The 23002-nt window shown below is 40.0% G+C and overlaps 1 protein-coding gene across 3 annotated transcripts in view; it reads right to left on the bottom strand.

Annotated features, from left to right (window-relative positions):
- The window catches only part of LOC101737217 (protein tiptop), a 350367-nt gene that overhangs the window by 223993 nt on the left and 103372 nt on the right, over window positions 1–23002 (bottom strand). For all 3 annotated transcript variants that reach the window (XM_038013390.2, XM_012694048.4, XM_038013389.2), the window contains one exon: window positions 7008–7106. In XM_038013390.2, the coding sequence (XP_037869318.2) occupies window positions 7008–7065 (58 nt within the window). In that variant the 5' untranslated portion in view covers window positions 7066–7106. The remainder of the gene's footprint in view (window positions 1–7007; window positions 7107–23002) is intronic.

Below are 23002 nucleotides of genomic sequence, written 5' to 3'. Positions count from 1 at the left end.
ACATCTACAAAATAAATTCCACCATACCTTGAGACATGAGTTCTAAGGTCTCAGTTCTTACCGTACAATGGCTGCAGGGCGGTGGTACCTTTTTTTTTTTTTTTTTTTTTTTTTTTTAACGCTGGGGAATCCATTTACGGATACCCGGTCCGGGGGGTAACGAACCGGGTTATGTCGGACTCCGGCGCCTCCTGAGAGGAAGAGGGGGACGAGAAGGTCCTCCACCTCCCCGAATCCCTCGCAAGAGACTACGCCTTGAAAAAGGCGCGCGAAGCACTTGCCCCGCAGAACGACTACCGACTAAACCCCATCGAGCTCCACCACACCGGCTACACCAGACCTACGGTACCGCAGTGCGCGCCGAAAGTCCGCCTTCGCCGGTACCCGTCCTGATGATAAGACGGGATTTCATCTCCGGGAAAATCCCGAAGGACGTCATTTCGGGAGATACACCGTGAGCGGCGCGCAGGAGCCACCTTGCACCGCCCCACCACCGGACCGACAGTCGAGTACCGGGCGCCCCCGCACCCGCCACCTGACAGTCCCTACGGGGGCTGAGCGGGAGCTTCACGCCCGCGCCGGCCATCCCGCCTTCTGCGCTGAGGTGCTGAAGAGGGATCCCACTCCCTTTCACGCTCCTCAGCCTCACGGGACGCCATTACCAGGTCACAAAACCTGGCCATGGCCTCCCACGAGCCCTGATCCTCTAACATGCGGGCGACGACAGCCCGCAGGGAGAGGTTTCTCCCCAGCACCGCGACGAGATCTCGCCGCGAGTGCTCCCAACGCGGGCACGTTTCGAGCGCGTGCTGCGCGTCATCGTCCGGGTGCCCGCACTGGTGGCAGCCCGGATGTGGCTCTCTCCTGCAGACCTTCCACAGGTACCTCCCGAAACAGCCATGTCCCGAGAGGACCTGCGCAAGGTGAAAGGAGAGTACGCCGTGACGCCGATCCGACCATGCCTCCAGCACGGGCACCAGGGCCTCGAGGGTGCGACGGCGGGTGGCTGAAGTTTGGCCAAGTTCCTTCAGCAATCGCTCTCTCCACTTAGCGTATGCTACATGACGCGCAGCACGCTTCCACCGACCGACAGCCGACGGGCCGGGCGACCGTCCCCGACTCAAGGCCTGCGCCTTACGCCGATATACCGCAGCCAAGATTTCGGCCTCGAGGTCCCAGGGTAGGGATCCGGCGAGAGCGCAGGCCACATCTTGAGAGATGGTGCGGTACCCCCTGATGACCCTCACCGCGAGCGCCCGCTGAGCTCTGAGCAGCAGAGACGCGTTTCTCGCGGAGAGTGCGGGCGACCACACGGGAGCACCGTACAGGGCCATACTGCGCACCACCCCAAGGTACAGTCGCCGAGTACCGGCGCTGCATCCTCCGACGTTGGGAAGAAGACGGGTCAGCGCACCTGCCGCCCCCATGAGCCTCGGAACCAGCGCTTTAAAATGGTGGTCGAATCTCCATTTGCTGTCCAGCACGAGGCCCAAATACTTGAGCTTCGGCTGGACAGCAATGGTGACACCCCCGACTACGAGATTCGCGCCTTGAGGTGGCCCTTTCCGAGCTGAGTGGAAGCACACTGCTTCGGATTTTTGGAGGGCCACCTCGAGGCCGAGTCTCTTTATTCGTCTTACCACAGTTGCCACTGCAGCCACAACCAGGACGGCTGCTGACCGGTAGTCGTCTCCGCAAGCCGTCACCAGCGTGTCGTCAGCGTAGCAAACCACTTCGACGCCAGGCAGGATAGCCCCGCGGAGGACCCAGTCAAAGCCTATATTCCAAAGGAGTGGACCCAGTACCGACCCTTGTGGAACCCCACGCGACACCGTTTTTCGTCCCCACCCACTCCGCTCGGGGAAGATCACCGCCCGCCCTGAGAGATAATCCTCAATCAGATTACGGAGACCGGTGGGGACGCGGTGAAACCGTAATGACTCCACAATCGCGCTCCAGGGGATCGTGTTGAAGGCGTTGGCAATATCAATCGACACAGCCAACAGTACACCTCCCCCAGAGCACGCCTGGTCGGAAAGATCGCGGACCCGTAAGACCGCGTCCACGGTCGACCGACCTCTCCGAGGGCGGTGGTACCTACGTGCGGACTCACAAGACGTCGGCGACCTCGTCAAAACATACATATTTAGAGATTTTTACAGCATAATGTGGTGATCGCTAATTTTTAACACGTCATTTCGGATCCTCCCGTTCCACTAACGGTGCTTCTAGATACCTCAAGCACCGGTCATCGTCTTCGTCGAACCCGTCGCTTGCGACGAAGGGCTCGACGAGTAAATTAACCGTCAGACACAGCCCACTGATTTTCTCAGTGGGTCGCGTTTCCGATCCGGTGGTAGATTCTGCGAAGCACGGCTGTTATCAACGTCATCAGGTTTGAGCCCTGTGAGCTCACCTACTAGTTAAGGCTAGTATAGCCTCCCAAGGCTAACAGCTTAGGTAGGAAAAAAAAAGATATTTTTTCACTTGCAGACTTCGATTTGATGGGCTGCTGTAATCACTTATCATTAGATAGTTCTCGAACTCGTTCACTAGTATACAGATACCTAAATTTCTGTATCTACCACCTACTATTTTATTATCATATCAGTATTTATAAACAATAGTAATGTGGTAAATTAAACGTGCGGCCCTATCTATATAATTTAATCAATCGGATAATATATTTTTAAATAACCTTAAAGTCGGACTGTTGAGATAGGCCGCGGTGTCTCTCCGAGCTGAATGACTTATAATAAAATGTATCTTATTATCAAACAGATAAACATATATTATTTACATATAGTAAACCTTCCCGATAGCCTTCAAGGAGTTGTATATACCGTGGCATAGTTATTTGTAGCGTGAAGCAAACATACATTTTAAAGAGTTGAAGCTCCAACCTCAGATTTTTTTTGCTTCAGGAGAAGAGTTCCCGACCCACTTAGCATTTAATTTAATTAAAATTACTTTTACGATTTATAGAAAAAAAAACGACGGTAGATCGTAAACGTTAACGAATAACACCTTAGTCGTCCACGACGCTGACAATTATAAAGTACTAGCTACTAGCTACTACTAAATTAACATTATTATTTATTGTCATTATTATTAGGGAGTCCAATACTCATATAAATATTAGCCTATCCATTAAGTACATGTATTTTCTACATGGATACCAAGTTTCCAGTAAATCGGATGCACGGTTCAGTAGTTATAACGGAACATCCGTAAAAACCACTGTAGATTTATATATTAGTATAGATTCGAAACGCCGGAAACAATTTAATGAAAATAATAAACTTAACTAAATTAAGCTGTAAAATTAGTTTTAATTATATCTGAGGCTCGCGAAATCCGAAGAAAATACTATGGCATTAAAAGGCTAACCGAGCCAGCATCAATATCGCGAAGCATGCAAAAGACGCTCCTATAAAAAGTTGAAGTCTCAGCTCTACAGCATTGAATGGTCACCTCCATACCCGATCCTGTTGACCGAATGGTAAACAGTCGACGTCGCCCAAAACACGTCATTACGGATCCTCCCGATCCATTAACGGTGCTTTTAGGTACCACAAGCACCGGTCACCGTCCTCGTCGAACCCGTCACTTACGACGAAGGGCTCGACGAGCGAATTAACCCACAGACACAGCCCACTGAGTTTCTGTCCGGATCTTCTCAGTGGGTCGTGTTTCCAATCCGGTGGTAGATTCTACGAAGCACTGCCAGTTTGAGCCTCGTGAGCTCACCTACACGCTAGGACGAAGCTGAAATAGTCCCTCAAGGCTATCAGCATAGGTATGAAAAAAACGGTCACCTACCCGCGCAGTTATTAGTTAGCCTTTTATACCAATATTATACACTTATATGTAGATTTTAGCTTGTACTGGCAGCAGAGTTAAGGTTTTTTCGCCGAAAACATTAGCCATCAGGTTGTCGACGTGATCAGAATACACACAATACGCAATAATTTAAATTATTCAAAATCCTCTAGTTTGAATATATAATGCCTTAAGCGAGTATAAAACTTGCTCATCTTATAGCCCCACAGGCCATAGCTTTACAATCATTATATCTGACAACGGACTGGTATAATAGAGAAAATAAATAATATTTATAGCTTCACGGTGGCTTAGTGCAATACAAAAAATTCGTGTATGAATTATTGTTGCGATTTGCGTGCACATCGGTTTTAGTGGCCCCCGATTTTTAGTGCGCCTGTGATTGGTCGTTACGATGCTTCAAAAAGAAATTGTGAAATTTTGTTTTTATGTATCCCTATAGTACAATTGGGCACTAAATCTATTAAAGACAAAGGTTTTTTATTATAAAATAGTCGTGCCCTAAACGATAAGACGTCCGGTGCATTGGTATCTAGCGATGCATCGGTGTTCGAATCCCGCTGGCAAGTACCAATTTTTCTAATGAAATACCTACTTAACAAATACTTCCACGGTAAAGGAATAACATCGTATAGTAAAAATCAAGCCCGCCAAATTATAATTTGCGTAATTACTGGTGGTATAAGGACGTCTTGTGAAACCGCACGGGTAGATAGCATCATCGTGCCTATTTCTGCTGTGAAGCAGTAATGCGTTTCGGTTTGAAGAATGGGGCAGCCGTTGTACTATTAAAAGTGAAACGTTACAACTCAACTCAGGTAGGTGGCGGCATTTACGTTGTAGATGTCTATGGACTTCGATAACCACTTAACATTAGGTGGGCTGTGAGCTCATCGAACCATCTAAGCAATAAAAAAAAAGAAAATATAGATTGATGTCACTTGCTTAAAAAAAATATTTTCATAACGTATCTTTAATTCTTAAAATATCTTTAAAATATTTTTTAAATATCCCGTAATAATGCGGTCGGGTTATTTTTTTCGTTGAACCTTTGCAACGAATGTAAATACTTAACAATGATGGCTGTGTTCATCCAAATGCAGATTTATGAGCGTAAAGATACCGATTATTTACAATTGAAACTCTTAACAAACCGGTTCTCCATAGAGAAAGATCCGTTGGGGTTAAATTCTACAAGCACATTGATAACCTGCTAAATAACATTAACGTTTCAATTAAAAGCGTAACGATATAAATAACGTTTATAATTACGTTATAGTGTTGCTGTATAGCAGTTTAGGAGAACCGGTTACGAATTTCCAATTCATAATTCTACATAACATTTTTGTTAGTTTATATTAGGTATAGTAATCGGCAAACTTCTTGAGCAAATGACCTTGACTGCGCAGAACCGAATTTTAGGTCACTTTGGTGGTGAGGGTGAGGCGCGACGGCAGGGGAAATCGTATCGAGCGCGTTATTGGTAGATCAGTCGAACCTTTCGTCCCGCACCGCGCCTTCATTCCGCTTGCTCCCAAAAGTACGCTTGCGTACAGTGGAAAGTCTATCGTTATTAATCATTAAGTTATTTGTTATAATTGCTTGTGGACTTTGTTGCCATTGCTATTTGTTGAGTGTTTGTTGATTTTTTATAAAACATACACTATGCCGTGACAAACTGGTGTAGTACTTAAAAGAAAGGGTAGAAAATTTGTGTACGACGTATATTGCTTCATTATAAAACAGGGGAAGAATGATATGGAAAAATTAAAACAGACTTCGGAAGCAACAAAAGCATCAGTGAGTACTGTTAGGTGCATTATTAACGAAGCTAAAGGCTCTGGCTTGCTCGCCGTGTTTCGGACTCCGGGTAAGAAAAGATCAGGGAAGAAGAAAGTTACCGGAATGGATAGTTTCGTTCAATCTGTAATAAAAATATGTAATCATAATAACTACATAACAAGCAGCGAAACTCCGTACCGTAGAAAGGCTTCGAAGAATTTAAAGAAGATATAAATTTTAATGGCTCGGAATGAAGCTTACGACGAATTATGAAAGAGCTAGGCTTCAGATGGAAAAAAAGAACAGAAAATAATCGGAAGCTGGTAAATGAAAAAAGTAACATTCGATTACTACGAATCGAATATCTTCAAAAAATAATTAATTATAGACAAAAAAGAAGACCGAATCGACCGAGTTGTAAACTACGCCGATGAGCCCTATGTCGACTCATCACGATGATAGCGACTCGGGTGATGAAAACAGTGATGATGATGATGGTCAAGATTATGATAACGAAAAAAAAATTACATATACCAGCTTCGCTTTAACTGAACCAAGACCTGGCAACAGCTCTAGTTTTGACTTAATAGAAGGAATATCTATTCTACCCCAAGATTAAATTATTACAATTATTAACCTATATGTTTTGTTGATGTTCTAATAAATATATAAATAAATACATATGTTGATTTTAATAATTTAATAGCATTATGACGCAGAGTAAGTAATGTTTTTGCACGTGAGTGTACCATGCGCAAACTTACCCCCACTACGTCAACAAATGCTCAAGAAGTTTGCCGGTTATTATATCACGTGGCTTGAAACTCGCCGGCGTCACACTATTAACATTGATAATGACAGCCCTAGTCTAATTCAAGATACATGTACTTGGTTTTTATTTTAGCATGGACGGGAAAACGAATTCCTGTCTCGTCTGATGTGAAGCGATCATCGGAACGTGTAGCATGAGATCTTAGTCTTATTGGTTTGCAATTGTAGTCAAGTGTACATATAAAATATTATTGACCATGATCTTGTAACGTCATCCGTCATGCATGTATTTACTATTATTGGGCAAACAAGTTCGTAGCTTCCCTAATGTGAAGTAGTTATTTGAGATCAGAGATATCAGACCATGAGTCCCGACACCCACTGGAATAATATACATGAGGTCGTAATTGTTACAACGGTTGTCCTTGCGTCGATTATCCTCAATGCTGAGGGTCGTGGCCTTTTCTAACAACTTTCTCCTGGATTATCCTCGGCTGTGTGGATAACAACGTGGACTGAAGTATTGAGAGTGGAGCGTCTCTGGTCCGACCAGCACATTGGACTTGTGCCTCTGGGCCTCTGGTTCTTCAATATATCATAGATTAACTTACCGTTCTCATTAGAGTTGAGCCAGCGGTAGGCGGGTCGCGGCTGCTGCTTGGAGCGCATCTCTATTCGCTCCACCCAACACCACTCTTACTCCCTCTCATCTGTAGACAACAAAAATAAATCAATTCAAATGGTGTGATTTTTAACAAACATAGGCTTGCAGGCACAGCACCCGTGTATTTAATTCAAAGCGGTTATTATACTGGGGATATGCGACACAATGAATACTCGGAATTGAATACAAGGAATACTACAAAAACTGTAATAATAACTCTTATTTTAAAACAAAACTTAGAAAACAAAAGAGTAAATAAAATAGAAAATGTTGTATTAACAAATAAAATAATAATTTAGTAGACAAACACACGAAGGCGGCGCCTAAACATATTTAAACTATCATATACAAATACCTGTGCCACTTCCAGATTGAGCCTCCGACAGGAGGTCACTAAAACTTATTTAATTGACACTTAAATTTATCTTGATCGAAACCAATCAGTTCAAGAAAACCAGTGACTAAGAAATCCTTAATACTAAAACATACTTTAGAATTTATTTATAAAAAAAAAAAATATCATTAATATGAGCCAAGACGCGGCGAGATATCCGTTGACTAAAACATTTCAAATCGATATCATTCAGTTTTCAACCCTAACGCAATGCAATAAGGCTGTATTGTAAGTAAAACTAAAAGATGCACGTAAAGAAAAATCTCAGAACTCGAACGATATGTCACAGAATTTATGAGAGCTGGCCGAAGTCGAATGACGTGTTCCGAGTGATTCGAATAAGTCCTCTGTAATAAATTCTATATCAGACAGGCGCGCAGTAATGCGATACATTGATGCTGCGATACAGAGACCGATTTATGACGAGCTCCCGATAACTATTGTTGTTTGTTTTTTGATTAATTCGAATTCAAGAAATGTGGGCCTGATGCGTTCAACTCAAATGGATGTAGGAGAACCCACACGGTGCTCCCAAAACATCAGATTCGAACAAAACAACTCATCATAACAGATAGATATATATGTGGATTCTCCCTTATTTCTTTTTTATGGCTTAGATGGGTGGACGAGCTTACAGCCCACCTGGTGTTAAGTTGTTACTGGATCCCATAGACATCTACGACGTAAATGCGCCACCCACCTTGAGATATAAGTTCTAAGGTCTCAAGTGTAGTTACAACGGCTGCCCCATCCTTCAAACCGAAACGGATTACTGCTTCACGGCAGAAATAGGCGGAAATGATAATATATATGTATAATCAAACATCAAGTATTCTGCTTAGCTTTCTTGCCACTAAGTTTTCGTTCTTAAGATTTAAAGCAAACAACGAACTCGCTCTGAACTATAAACCAATTTAAATTAAATAAATAATGTGGGGTATGTAAAGTATTAAAGAATTAACGCGTCTTGTCTTAACGATTATTGAGTCCACAGTGGTCGGACACATCAAACAGCCCTCGGCGATGTAACGCGGCGACTTGTAAATCAGTCGGGCTAATAGCCGCAACACACGGGCAGGTGTTGTGAGCGGTAACGTAGCGAACGATTCAATAATTGAATAAAAGCAATTTTATGTAAGATTTCTTCAATCCTTAGATTTCTTTTTGAACTTCCCAAAAATAATAATGTGGTCTCTGTTTGGTTGAAAGAACTTCGCATATTTATTGACTTAAAGGTTTTTTTTATACAATTAATATGAAGACTCTTTTATATTAATAAAACAAATAAACTAGTGATTTATTGTGACTTTCAAACATAATTTAAATTTCAACTAACATCTTTTCTAAATATTCACTGTACAGCAACTCCTTTAAAAAATATATTTTAAACGGTTTTCCAAGACAAATTGACCTTTGACTGAACTAGGCACTAGGCTATCTGTTGTCGTTTTGTGCTAAGTGCATAATGATTAATGGCGGTAATTTCCTCATTGTGAATAATCACTATTACTTTATCATGACGACGGTCCTATAGAACTTTTGATGTACCTGCATTCTTAAACTTATGTGCAACGTTAAAGGTGAGCTTAAACGTCTCATATGTGAACGATAATAAGTTTCCTCGCCCATAAATAAAACGGCATTCGATTTGTTACATTAAAATTATATTTTTATATGTAGGTTTGTTTAGCTCTGGTGCTAAAAATAACTTGTAAAATTCAACTGAATAGTATATAGCAGTGTGTAATCTAAGTGCATTTTTTTTTAATTTAGCTGTAGTAATGTTCAGATTATTTTAAAACTATGAGTTGTTTCAAACTTTCGCGATTACCAACATTGTAAATGCAATATATTATTTAACTGGTTAAATAACAGTTATTATATTGTTTTTAAAAGTAAACTGCAATGGACGCCCTCTTCGCTGATCGATCATTACCAGGCACACGTAAACAAATTATGTTTGTTTGATTTGTTCTTACGGCTGAACAATGCGTTGTTACAATTTAAAATAGGTACTTGACATTATGTTTGATCGATTGGATTTATAATATAAAACAGAGAGCTCGAACATAATAAATTATCTATCAACCTGTTATTGAAATTACGATCTTCGTGTTTTTGACGATCCCTTCCCTTTTTTTTTTTTTTTTTTTTTCGGGTAGAGGGCCGAACCTCCTACGAGGTCCCCGCGCAAAAAGGGCGCGCGGGGTATGTGAGACTCAACGATCTGCATGGTGTTGTGAGCAGACCGCGGGCCCAAGGATTTTAGGACCCACCCACTAAACGACTCCCCTGCACTCTTACACCCGACGTCCGATCCCCTCCGAGGTCAGAACCCGGATGAGGTAGGGGGGCTACCGCGGTCAACACTACAACCAGACGGCGCGGCTCACCCCAAGGACGCCCAGCCGACGGAGCCTTCGAGGCGAATCGAAGGCTCTGAAACGTCGGCCGTCTCGGTACGGCAGCCCGTCGGGCCGCCCAGACGGTGCCGCTGGTGTCCCGGAATACCCCGCTGGACCAGAACCAGCCTGCCGGGTCGGGACGCGATACACCGTCGACCGGTCGCTCTATTCACTCCACGGCAGCGCGCTAGAGTGCTGGTAGCGCGCCGCGCGGCCTCACCCCCTCAGGTCGCCCCTTGACCTTCACCGGGGGGAGGCCGCCACCTACAGGGGCCGGGACGTACGGGCGTATTCCCGCCTCCGACCCCCGACGATCCCTTCCCTCTCTTATGTCTTTTTTAATTTTTTTTATTGCTTAGATGTGTAGAGGAGCTCACAGCCCACCTGGTGTTAAGTGGTTACTGGAGCCCATAGACACCTACAACGTAAATGCGCCAGTTACAACGGCTGCCCCACCCCTCAAACCAAAACGCATTACTGCTTCACGGCAGAAATAGACAGAGCGGTGGTACCTACCCGTGCAGACTCACAAGAGGTCCTACCACCAGTAAAACTGTATTAGCACTTATTTCCTAGTCCTGCAAGCATTCATATCTAAGGGCAGAGCAGTCGTGGTATTAAAGCTGTTGAAAACGCAAGGCATTACAGTAAACTATGACCTACACAAGATCCAATTTTCTAGAGCTTCAATTTGCAGCGTCTTCTGCAATATTATGGGCATGAGACAATTTTTATGTAAAAATGATAATTGTTACTCATTGATCAACTCCAATAAATTATTTATAAATTAATAGGTAAAGACGTACATCATTACATTCTGGACAAGTTTGATGAGACCCGCGCGATATTATAAGAAAACTGATTAAAAACATCTAAATACGTTAAAACTCGTAAAGTGACTTTAGCAAACTAAAATTATTGAAGTCGTCCACAAAGAAGCTGTGACCGCGTCAACGACCGCGCGTCGGCGCTCACAAAACACGCCCGTGTGCCCCAGCATTTATAGTGTCAATAAAGAATCGTGGTCCCGATAACACTTCAAGGGCATCACCATAAACTCCGTACTATACTGTTATTGGTCGTTCATTTTTTTTTTTCGTTCCATACACGCCGCAGACAATTTATTAACTGGTCCAACGTAGGTCTTTACTTTTTACATTCGTTTTAGTTGATTCGACTCCGAGTAGGTATTAATTAGTATTATAAGTCGGTTGTGCTATTGCTTATTTTTCAGTGGTTATTGCGGCTTTTTTACTCGTGTGGACGCTCATATATTTTTATGGCGTCCGAATGACGCGCAATAAAATATTATTGAGCGTTACGGTTCGTGAAGTCGCAAATGGATCTCGACGTTAATAACGTCTTTGAATGTGATTATGTATAATTAAATATATATATATATATATATATATATATATATCTGTATTTTTTGCGTGGGATCAACGATTTAAGTTTACGGTTGACAATTTATTGTTATTTCCTAAATTCAGTTTATTTTTATCAAAATTTTCAAAAGTTAAATGCGTTTCGATCGTTGCTTAAGTAATATATGACTTTTTCTGATCAAATATCCGAATTTATAATGTAAATTTGCAAATTAATTAACATAGTTTAGGTACAAACAAATGTATCGTCAGTCGAGTTAGTAGAGAAGCGTTCGTAGTTTTCACTCAAAACCCAGTCAGTCCACCGGAGAAATGCGATTATGATACATCTCCTTCCATCTCCCAAGCAATCCTTTTAATTAACCAACGGCAGACAAGCTTGCGGCGCGCCGGATGTGAAGCGGTTACCGGGACCACAGCCGTAAACGACATAAACGCCACCAAGCAACTTGAGGCATAAATTAATATTTAATGATCAATTGTTTTGGTATAACATTAATAATTCGACAAAAAACTAAAGCAACTACGTGTATGAGACTAAGTAAACGCATAGTCTTGTTCGACTGCTTATCATAGACATAATTTACTGGTGGTAGGACCTCTTGTGAGTCCGCGCGGGTAGGTACCAACACCTCGCCTATTTCTGCCGTGAAGCAGTAATGCGTTTCGGCTTGAAGGGTGGAGCAGCCGTTGTAACTATACTTAAGACCTTACAACTTATATCTCAAGGTGGCTGGCGCATTTACGTTGTAGATGTCTATAGGCTCCATTAATCACTTAACACTAGGTGGGCTGTGAGCTCGTCCACCCATCTAAGCAATTAAAAACAAAATCGTAGTACATACATATGTGGTGTTTATACTGATCTTGGATCACGATAAACAAAATATGACACATATGTACGCAATAAATAATGTAACAAATAATAAGTCGAATTGAGAATCTCCCTCAATTTTTCGAAATCAGTTAAAGAAACGAAGGCAGAAGGGTGGGAAAACGTAATCTAGACGCGGGCCCGGCATCTGTCCGCATAAATCTAATATGAAAAGAATTAAAACGCACCCATTGTGGACGACTTGTATAAATCTTTGAGATATCTTTGTGAGACGCCCGCGGCTGCCACCACACCGACTATATTTTACAAGTTTTTGACAGCCGATATGGCTTCGTACGGCACCTGCCCACGGAGACTGATCGGCCGGATCGGGCGGGACTTGTGGGCGATGAATCTAATCTACCCTTTTAATGATTATATGTTTACATCTTTTTTATTTGTATATTGAAATTTTTATATTTATTTTTTATGAAAAAATAATCTTGGGCGTTTAGACAGTCGAAATATCATTCAGTCGATCCATATTTGATAAAAATCGATTTTTAGTTTTGAGTTCGCGATTATTGAGAAGTTATCGACGGCAAATATTTTAAAGGTTCTCTCCTATAGCGCTGGAAATACGACGTAATTCTAAATAATTATATGGGTATATATTTGTACAGTTCATAATTTCTAAATACTAAGCATAATTTCTACTTAACGTAATTTATAATAAAATTGAAATATAATTTTTTTTTTTTTAATTATTTTTTTTACTACCCACGTACTTAATGTTTGATTCTAGATCGCCGTTCATCATCGGTTGTTCGACCATAAAAAATAAAGTTTGTATCACGATTTATTTGATAAAATTCTGTTTCTCTTCTTTTTACAGTTCCACTTATAATAAATGTAGGTGTTGCATAGTACTAGCAGAAGGCACTTTGACTGTATCCCTGGCAATGCTGATGTCCACGAGTCCCGGTGACTACTTACCATTAAGTGGGTCGTTCGCTTATCTCAGCAAGTGATCATCAAATAATCGATACAAAAAATGATCGTGCGAATAAGTACCATAATTCTGCCGCGAACCACTCGCGGATTCCAATCTGAAGAACGATAGCTGGTATGTCGACGACACCTGAACTAATAAGTATGAATTCATTTCGACACATTATTCTCCCGCTATTATAACCAGAACTGTACCTATTCTTACTAAATATATAATAAAAAGATGTGTGGTGTCGTGGGACACCGGACACGAACGAAGTTCCATATTACGAAAATATTAATTTTAAGTTCTATTCGAGGTATAAAGAAAATAATTATTCGGGTATACATTTTTTATTAATGATTTTTTATTGGTAAAAATAATCGCAAGGGTCAACCACTCCGCAGTGCAATGGAGCAGCTTCGCCCCGGGGGAACCGCCTGCATGATTGCGGTATCCCTCTACGCCAGGTAAGTATGATTTAGCAAGAGAAATACGAGAACGTCTATCAACTGTGTAACATCTCGTCACCGCGATTGAGGATTTGTTGAATTTACGTGCAGCGACATCTGTTAATAACAAACTAAATAGAAAAAATCTTACGTTACGGACTTTTTTCCGGCTAGGGTACCCCTACGCATCGTCTCATAAGGAACTTCGATCCAATAAAATTGTCACAAGATTATTAGTTAAAAAATTATCTCAAATTCAGTAGTAAACAAAAGCCAAACTTTCACCACCGAAATGACACATCGATAACTTCGAATGGCGGGCATGACAAACTAGAAAAGAACTCTGTCGAAAAAAATATAAGCAATTCTTATGAAAATCACTAGAACATTTCGGGTACAGAAGTTGGCCAATAAATTGTATGAATGGGTCCTATTGTCCCTTTTAATACCATCCGGAACTCGTACTGAGCCAGCGGAATATATTTTATACGTGTTTTTGTTTCAATTTGTGCAAATTGCGAAGCGCATAAACAAAAAACTATTGTTGCACGTTCCGTAAGTGATTGTTGGACGGGATGCTTTATGTGAATTTTGACGGCTCTAGATTTATTTGTTTGAATTTTAATACATCTGTATTTTAAATGAATTTGGATTATTTTTCTGTGATGATGTTTGTTTTTTGGCGTAGGTGAAGGCGCCGCTCATTACAAATAAACGGGTATCCAGCTACTATCTCAGTTAATACACTCGAGGTAAATAACCTCTTCGTCAATTTAGACGTCCCCAGTGACTTGAATTGTAGAATCGCAATTATTAGTTTAGCTTCACCAGTGGCATCGACAGGCCTTTTGCGCATTCTAAGCTAAGACATTATTTATTACATCTAAGTATTTTAAGAAATTTAGCCCCAACAAAAAATGATAAATCCACATTATCATATTCACACATAACTTCCCGTAAGATCATGTGACGGTTTAGACAGCGCGACCGAGCGCAACATACGTCGCAGTGCGCGACATATTTTAAATACACCGGAATATGAAACGAATCCGCGGGGAATGCATAGTGTAGTTGAGTTGCAGTCGCCTAAGCAAAAAATTTCATGAGATAATAAACGCTCAAACTTTGTACCCTCTTTTGAATTTGATCTAATAGAACTATTTAATTGAATTGATGCAATAATCATGCAATGCCGCATCCTCACGTGTCCTGATAATCCTCAGCAATATCAAATTAAATAAGCCACCTAAATTACGCTTCACCAAAAAATGTTTTTGTACTAATTGTACTGTAAAAATACTAATGAAGGAGATCAATATTGCAAATGTATTGTGAGTATTCACCGTTTCCCTTAGTATACCTTATTTTGGTATCCCTATATTATTTTAATGTTGCACGATTTGATACTAAAACTGTATACCATAAGTCCAAAACAGCATGAGGATCAATTGTATAAGAATACTTTTTGTATGTACCTACACGTGACAACTAAAAATAAACTATAAGAAAGCGACTACAAGTACTTTAATAGTTACTTATCTAGTTACGTATGACCTTTTGCGTGGCGGCAGCAGATCACTAATGCTAAATGTCTTGCCGTACACTTACTTCAAATAGAAATTAAAGTTCAATGAACGCAAGTTGTTCAAAAAGTAAATCAGAAATCTAAGTCGATAATACGATACCCCTTTATTTTGAATAATAAAGATCGGTTTATTTCAAAACTTCGAGTTACCGTTCATAATGCAAACTGTTTTTTATATGATTACCCGGTCACCGTCCTCGCCGAGCCCGTCGCTTGCGACGAAGGGCTCGACGAGTAAATTAACCCATAGACACAGCCCACTGAGTTTCTCGCCGGATCTTCTCAGTGGGTCGCGTTTCCGATCCGGTGGTAGATTCTGCGAAGCACTGCTCTTGCTAGGGCCAGTGTTAGCAAAACTCCGGTTTGAGCCCCGTAAGCTCACCTACACTTCAAGGCCGAAGCGAAGCGAAGTTAGGTAAGAAAAAAAAATTGTTGAGTAAAGTTGTGTGACTGCGTTTTACCTGCTCTACGGCCGGTAAGGGCGGGTGCCACGCGAAAAGAGTCCCATGACTGACATATTTATTGGCCCATAAATCCACCTCGTCATACATTTAATTATTATCTACTATTTTTGTGTGATTTACGAGCGAAGGGAGAATTGTATCGGGGTTCATTGCTAATTAACATTTATGTGTACTTATTTTTATTTGTAATTAAAAATTCTACGAATGCTTTATGAAGGTTAGATAAAAGTTGATTACAGTACCTTTTGTCAGTGTGTTCGTTTCTTTCATTCGTGTGTTGTACAATTGTCGAATTCATTAGTAAATATTTTTTGTGTACATGTTTTTGCTCAAAATTGCTGCATTTATTATATCATACGAACGATAAATTTCCTAAATTAATAATATGTTAATAAATCTAGTCATACGATTTATTGATTTCTTAGAATATATTTTTATGTGATCGACAACCTTGTTTTTAACATAATAATATGCATTACGTATATACTAAATTACTGGTAGTAATAAATTATATGAAGTAGAGGCATCATGCCACAATCGAATCTTGGGTCTGATCCGATGCTCTTAAACTTGACTAAATAGCACACAGTTCGTTGTTAAGTTACGTTCGTAAGTATATAACTAGTTAGTTGCGAGACAGTTTTTGCAATTATCACGGTTAGCCTGCAGTGCCTAATCCACAATTAATTCTCATTGGGACACCAAGTCTGTTTAAATCTAACAAATCAGAATTTTAGAAGTGCAAAATACGCAAAACGTTTTACGTTTTATTACATATTTAGAACACGAATTAATTTGCAGTTGATATTTGAATTCTGGTCAATGTAGATAAAAACGTGCAGAAATCGTTTAGTCATGGGTACGTAATGGCCTGCCTATTTCCGTGGCATCCGTTCCGGTTTTGAGGATAGGCAGCTGCTACTCCAATCTAATCAAGACTGAAGGTCTGGTTACGGGCCCTTGTAGCGGCTTAACATCAAAAGGGATATGAGCTGCGTCTGCGACTTGCCGACATGTTGAGAATAAATCATATAATTTCAGCTAAGATTAGCCGTGTATAAGTACAAGAGAATACCGACTAAGCTTCGCGGCTTCTGAAGGCCGACCAACGTCAGCTCGCCTCCACGATGCTGGAATTGTGAAGAAATGTCATAAATCTGTCAAATTTGACGTTTTGCGCTTAAATTATGAACGTTACCCTGAGTGATTTGTGTAAAGGACGCCTTATTCACGGAGCAAAAAATAATGTCAGTGAAATAGAGAGAGGGGAACCCTGTAGGAGCGCTCAGATATTATTATAACGTTTTTATATTTATGTGACAGATGTGCTAGATGAGTGAATTCGTCGAATTGGCGCGTGGTTGAGAGAACCAGCTAACAGGGCACTAGGTGCGAATTGGTTATGTTGATATTGGAGGGTTTTTTTATTGCCTAGATGGTTGGACGAGCTCACAGCCCACCTAGTGTTAAGTGGTTGCCGGAGCCCATAGACATATATAACGTAAATGCCGCCACCCACCTTGAGGTATGAGTTCCAAGGTCTCAGTATAGTTACAACGGCTGCCCCATCCTTCAAACTGAAACGCATTACTGCTTCACGACAGAAATAGGCAGGGTGGTGGTACCTACCCGCGCAGACTCACAAGAGGTCCTACTACCGGTAAATATGTCTGCAATGTACTGGAAAATCGGACTCGTTGCTTAATGCTGAGTGTTTACAAATTATTTATTTGTTTATTTAACTTTATCTTAATGCCTGAGGCATTCTCTACCAGTCAGCCATGGGTGGTGTAGAGTCCTGTGCAGGTGCATTCCTTTTGCGAAAATAAGAAAATTAATAATAATATTATTATATATATACATATATAAACCCACACACTGTATACATATATACATAACAAAACATACAACAACGTAAACAATATTATATCATGATAATCTTTGAAATTATCAATGAAATTATATTTGTATTAAAATTAAAACTTCTTTAGTACCCTTGTGATTTTAAGCTTTATCAGGTTAAAAAAAGATAAAAACACATACTATTGATTTATATCTTACGGCTAAGACAGAAAGTATGATAGAATACTTACCTGTCTATCTTTACCGTGAAGCAGTAATGAACATCGGTTTGAAGGTGTGACAGCAGTTTTATTATACAATCGGGACTTAAGCTACCCCAAGGTAGGTAACGGCATTCATGATAAGATATCTATGGAATACTTTTTATTTATTTATTGCTCTTGTAGGCGAACGAGCGTCCGGCCCACTTGATGGTGAGTGGTTACCGTCGCCCATGGACTTCAGATTGCAGCTGCTGTATATCGATAATCACTTAACATCAGGTGAGCCGTGAGCTCGTTCATTCGCTTCTTCAACAAAAAATCAAGGTGTCACTCCCACCACATGTGCACTGCCACATAATGTGTTTGTGAAGGTATTATTTTGCTAAAAAAACAGCGCGTTAACACTACTAACATGAATCGTTTTGCTTTCAATATTTACGATAACAATAGATACGCGTATGGGAAATTAACACGACTTTAGCACGTGTGCCACAATACCCAGACAATATCAACACGCTCATTTGGAATAAAAGTGTCAAAAATAAATAATTCTAAAGTATTAATTACTAAACGGAATTATTAAAAACTGCACAAACATTTTCCTTTATAGAGTAAATTGTGTGATGACGTCATGGGCCGCCATTTTGAATATAATTTGACGCGGCGAAGGCTTTGACAGACGACATTTAATTACCGACCTCTCATTACCTGGATATTGGCGGATATTGATATCGTAAACTTTATAGTGTACGATACGATTTTTTATTTTAAATTATGCAATTTTATCGCAGGATCTGAGGATAAGTAGAGCGTGCTTTTTATAGTGCTTATTTATAAAAAGAACCATAATACAAAAAAAAATCCGATAGTTTCTAAACATGTAGGTTTTTTTGAATATTTATTCAATAGATTACATCTTATAATTTGAATTTAAAGTCGATTCAAATAAATACTATAGCATTGTATAGCCATTACAAATAGAGCTTAACAATCACAGGAAAAAGCTCACAATTTGAGCGGTGTTTTCTATACTTTTACTTTCACAGCTTCTATTGTCAATCAATAGTTCTTTGAGGTCGCTTGTGACTAACCTTAAACACCCTTTATTCTTTTGTCATCTAATTTTCTGCTTTCATATTTGATTTTGTTTTAAGTTTAAATTGGTATAAGTTATTTCAAAATGTCGTGTGCTGTAAACGCCCAAAAATTTAAACGTATCATTTAAAAACGTGCAGTACGTTCGCCGAACGAAGCTTATTAATAAAAACGTTAATTAAGATGTCGCGTGTCCTCTCTGATTAATTTGAATGATCGTCGGATAATTTGGTTCATTAAAAATGTAAGGTTCGGTAATTTTCTATGAAATTGATGTGATGACGCACGGACGACCGAACGGATCACTTTATGTTAAGTAGCTACCGGAGTTCAACCACATTCCATGGTGAAGCACTATGACATATTACAAACTCGTATACAATACTGAGTCGAAGGCCTTAACCCCAAAAGAAAATTGAGAAGTAGGATTAGTCCCGTTTCGCTAGGATTGCATAATATCTTTATTAGTGATGTTTGGTAATCGCGATATTGAGTTAGAATAGGGTAAATTTGTCATTTTATTGTACTAAGGGCATTTTTCTGAAACATTGATTGAATAAGGAGATCAGAACGCTGTGAAACGTCCTTAGAACATTATGTAGCAAAAATATTAGCTGGACCGTGCTTATATGTCTTTGAGAATACTTTTTTTTTATATTGCATAAATTGGTGGACTAGCTCACAGCCCATATAATAAGTTTACTTAAAATAGCTGAAGTATAATAGTTTTGTTGTTATGATATTTTTTCCATATTTTAAACTTTAAATGGCTCTCCTGTAAGGTTTTTATTTTGATTTTTTTGGTTGCATAGATGAATGGACGAGCTCACAGCCCACCTGATGTTAAGTGGTTACCGAAGCCCATAGACATCTACAACGTAAATGCCGCCACCCACCTTGAGATATGAGTTCTAAGGTCTCAGTATAGTTACAACAACCGAAACGCATTACTGCTTCACGGTAGAAATAGGCAGGGTGGTATCCAAACGTGCGGACTCATAAAGAGGTCCTACCTACTACTAAAGCATACTGTCTGTGTGAGACCACCGCTCCTCTCCATTCAGGACCCCAGTGCGAGGCTGGGGTGCCGGCCACGTCCCGAAATATTCGTCTGTCCACCGAAGCTCAATGGAATGTAATAAGTTAACAATGCACTAAAAACAAACTTCTTTTATCGACGATCACTCAACCGAAACGAAGAAGGGATATAAATCGTGTTTAGTGGCAGATTTTCTACGGCAAAGAAAAATGTGTTTGCCCCAGTTTTCGTTTCATAGATCGTTCGATCGTAAAACATAATGGTGTCCCGTAAATATAAGAGGCAATGGACTCGGAACATTGAGGGACGGTCGGTCAGAAAATAATAGGGAATTATGAACGCCCAGTGTCGGGACTCGAGATATTCTGAAACTTTCTGAATCATTTGTTTGCTTGAATTATCCTAGTAGCTTTGAAATAGATACAGATAGTAAGCTTCTGAAATATTTCAGTACCCAATTCCGTAATTGATCAAATATAGCTTTTTTTCATTTTTATGTTATTATGTTTTTTATACACGCACGGGTTTTTGGTCAAATGAAAATGGAGGTAAGTGTAACCAACAACAACAAAAAGCATGATTTGTTTTTGTCTTTTTCAATGTTCCGAGGTTTTTATTTCAGTTAATTATACGATAGTTTTATATGAGGCTTTTGTCATTTTAGAATTCAAATTACTTGATAAATTTAAATATGTCCAGCAGTGGACGTCTATGGGCTGATAAGAAGAAGAAGAAAAAAAAGATAAATTTTATGGTGTTTCACGTAAAACGTTTAACGGGTGCAAACTCTTTTTATTCTGTGGAATGCGTGCCATAAATTATATTTAAGACAAGAGCTGGTGGGAGCAACCCCGAGCTTCAACACCAAGTCGAACCTGGAATACGTGGTACAGTAACCAGTCACTAACCACCGCTGCACTAGTAAATGGTTCTGTACGATTTTCTCTTCCATTTGTCAAACAATTATCTTCTGTTTTATTTGTTTAGTAGCCATAAACAAATTGGAAACAATTTTTTTTATCTACACAAGAATAAATCTATACTTTAATGTTAAAAATCTGAAGAGTTTGTTTGTTTGAACGCGCTAATCTCAGGAACTTCTGGTCCGATTTGAAAAATTCTTTCAGTGTTAGATAGCTCATTTATTGAGGAAGGCTATAAGCTATAATTATAACATTGCGCTTAGACCAATACAAATGGAGCACCAATAAAGAATTTTTCAAAATCGGGTATTTTGTTTCTCTCTACGTAAATGAAGTCGCAAGTAAAATTTTGCGTTATGCTCAAGTAACTTTTCCACGCGGACGAAGTCGCGGGCAAGAACTAGTAATCAAATAAAACAGAACACATATTTCATAAAAGGAATCTTAATCACGAGGTTGAGTGATTGCGATCGATCACTGGGCGAACGTTTGTCAAGAGAAAACAAAGTTTATTAATTGCTGAGCTAAGCTTCGTACTTCGTGTCTTGTGTACTTACAGCATAAAACGGTGGCCATTGACCCACAAGCTTGATTTTTAAGGATGGGACATTACGAGCAGGGCTTAAGGCATTTGTAACCACGACTTGGTAAATATTATTACCGTTTAACCACAGGAGCGACCATTTGTCTTCGAATTCAGGTAAGAGGTCAGGTAAAGAATAATACGTCCTCTGTATTCGTGTTCAGACGGGTACCAATTTTCTTAATGAAATACGTACTCAACAAATGCTCACGATTGACTTCCACGGTGAAGGAATAACATCGTGTAATAAAAATCAAACCCGCAAAATTATAATTACTGGTGGTAGGACCTCTTGAGAGTCAGCGCGGGTAGGTACCACCACCCTGCCTATTTCTGCCGTGAAGCAGTAATGCGTTTCGGTTTCAAGAGTGGGGCAGCCGTTGTAACTATACTTGAGACCTTAGAACTTATATCTCATGGTGGGTGGCGCATTAAGTTGTAGATGTCTATGGGCTTCAGTAACCACTTAACACCAGGTCGGCTGTGAGCTCGTCCACACATCTAAGCAGTAAAATAAATAAAAACGAAGCCTACATCGTGCATAATATTTAGTGTAAATGATTGTATGCTTTGAAATACCAACTGCGATTTGAAATATAGTCCAATTCAACTACGATTTGGAAAACTAAAACTCGTTCCGCGATGGCCTCTCGAATTAACCTGCGGGTGACGGGTCATGAGCATGTTGTGTGATGAAGAACACTTCACAGGTATGAAATTTAGTTTTGTTCAAAAATTATGTCTCTTTTATTTTGTACTAGCTGACCCGGCAGACTTCGTAGTGCCTCAATCGATAAATAAAAGACCTAAACTTTTGTATAAAATAAACAAAAGGAATCCGTCCGACGGGGACACATCAAAGGAAAAACAAAATTGTTATTTTTATTTATTTCCGAGCATTTTCATATTTATCTACCTTTAAAACCTTCTCTGGACTTCCACAAATAATTCAAGTCCAACATTAGTCAAGTCGGTCCAGCTGTTCTCGAGTTTTAGTGAGACTAACGAACAGCAATTCTCTTTTATATATATAGATAGATGTAAGTATTTATTTGTATTTGTTTTGTGAGCCCGCACGTTGAGGTGCCACAACCTGCCCCCCTGTTTTTGTTGAAAGACTGCTTTCAAACGCAATAATAAATCAAACAAGACCTGACTATATGCACATTTGTTTGTTCGTGAGTTACAGAGAGTGGCGTCGTAGGAAAGGTCGACCCTGTCTAGGTGGAAGGACGCCTAGTGCAGTGCGAGTTGATCTGCCGAACAGGTCCATCCTATTGTACTCTTACGTAATTCTACTAAAGCTAAATATCGTTTCAATTTGAAAAGACACTCTTAAACTATAAATAATGTCATACGGCAGTTTGAGATGGTAGTTCGAAGTTGACTTAATAGACTATTTTTCTTACGTGCGCCGAAGCCGCCTGACAAACCTAACTTAGCCTGAGTTTATTTGAACGAAAATCATTTTGATTCAGTTTATAGAATACTAGCTTTTCCCCGCGACTCCGTCCACGTGGAATACTTTGGCATAACGCAAATTTTTTCCCCCACTTCATTTACGTAAACAGAAAATATTTTTGAATTTTAGAATGCTAAGGAGCTGCTTAAACCTGGATTTTGAAAAATTCTTTATTGGTGCTCTTATCTTAGCGTGATGTTGTATAGCCTATAGTCTTCCTCAATAAATGGGCTATCTAACACTGAAATAATTTTTCAAATCGAACCAGTAGTTCCTGAGATTAG

The sequence above is a fragment of the Bombyx mori genome, chromosome 10, assembly GCF_030269925.1.
Source record: "Bombyx mori chromosome 10, ASM3026992v2".
In the NCBI taxonomy this organism is placed as follows: Eukaryota; Metazoa; Arthropoda; class Insecta; order Lepidoptera; family Bombycidae; genus Bombyx; species Bombyx mori.
Note: the sequence above shows the minus strand (reverse complement) of the source record. Positions and strands in the feature narration are given on the sequence as shown.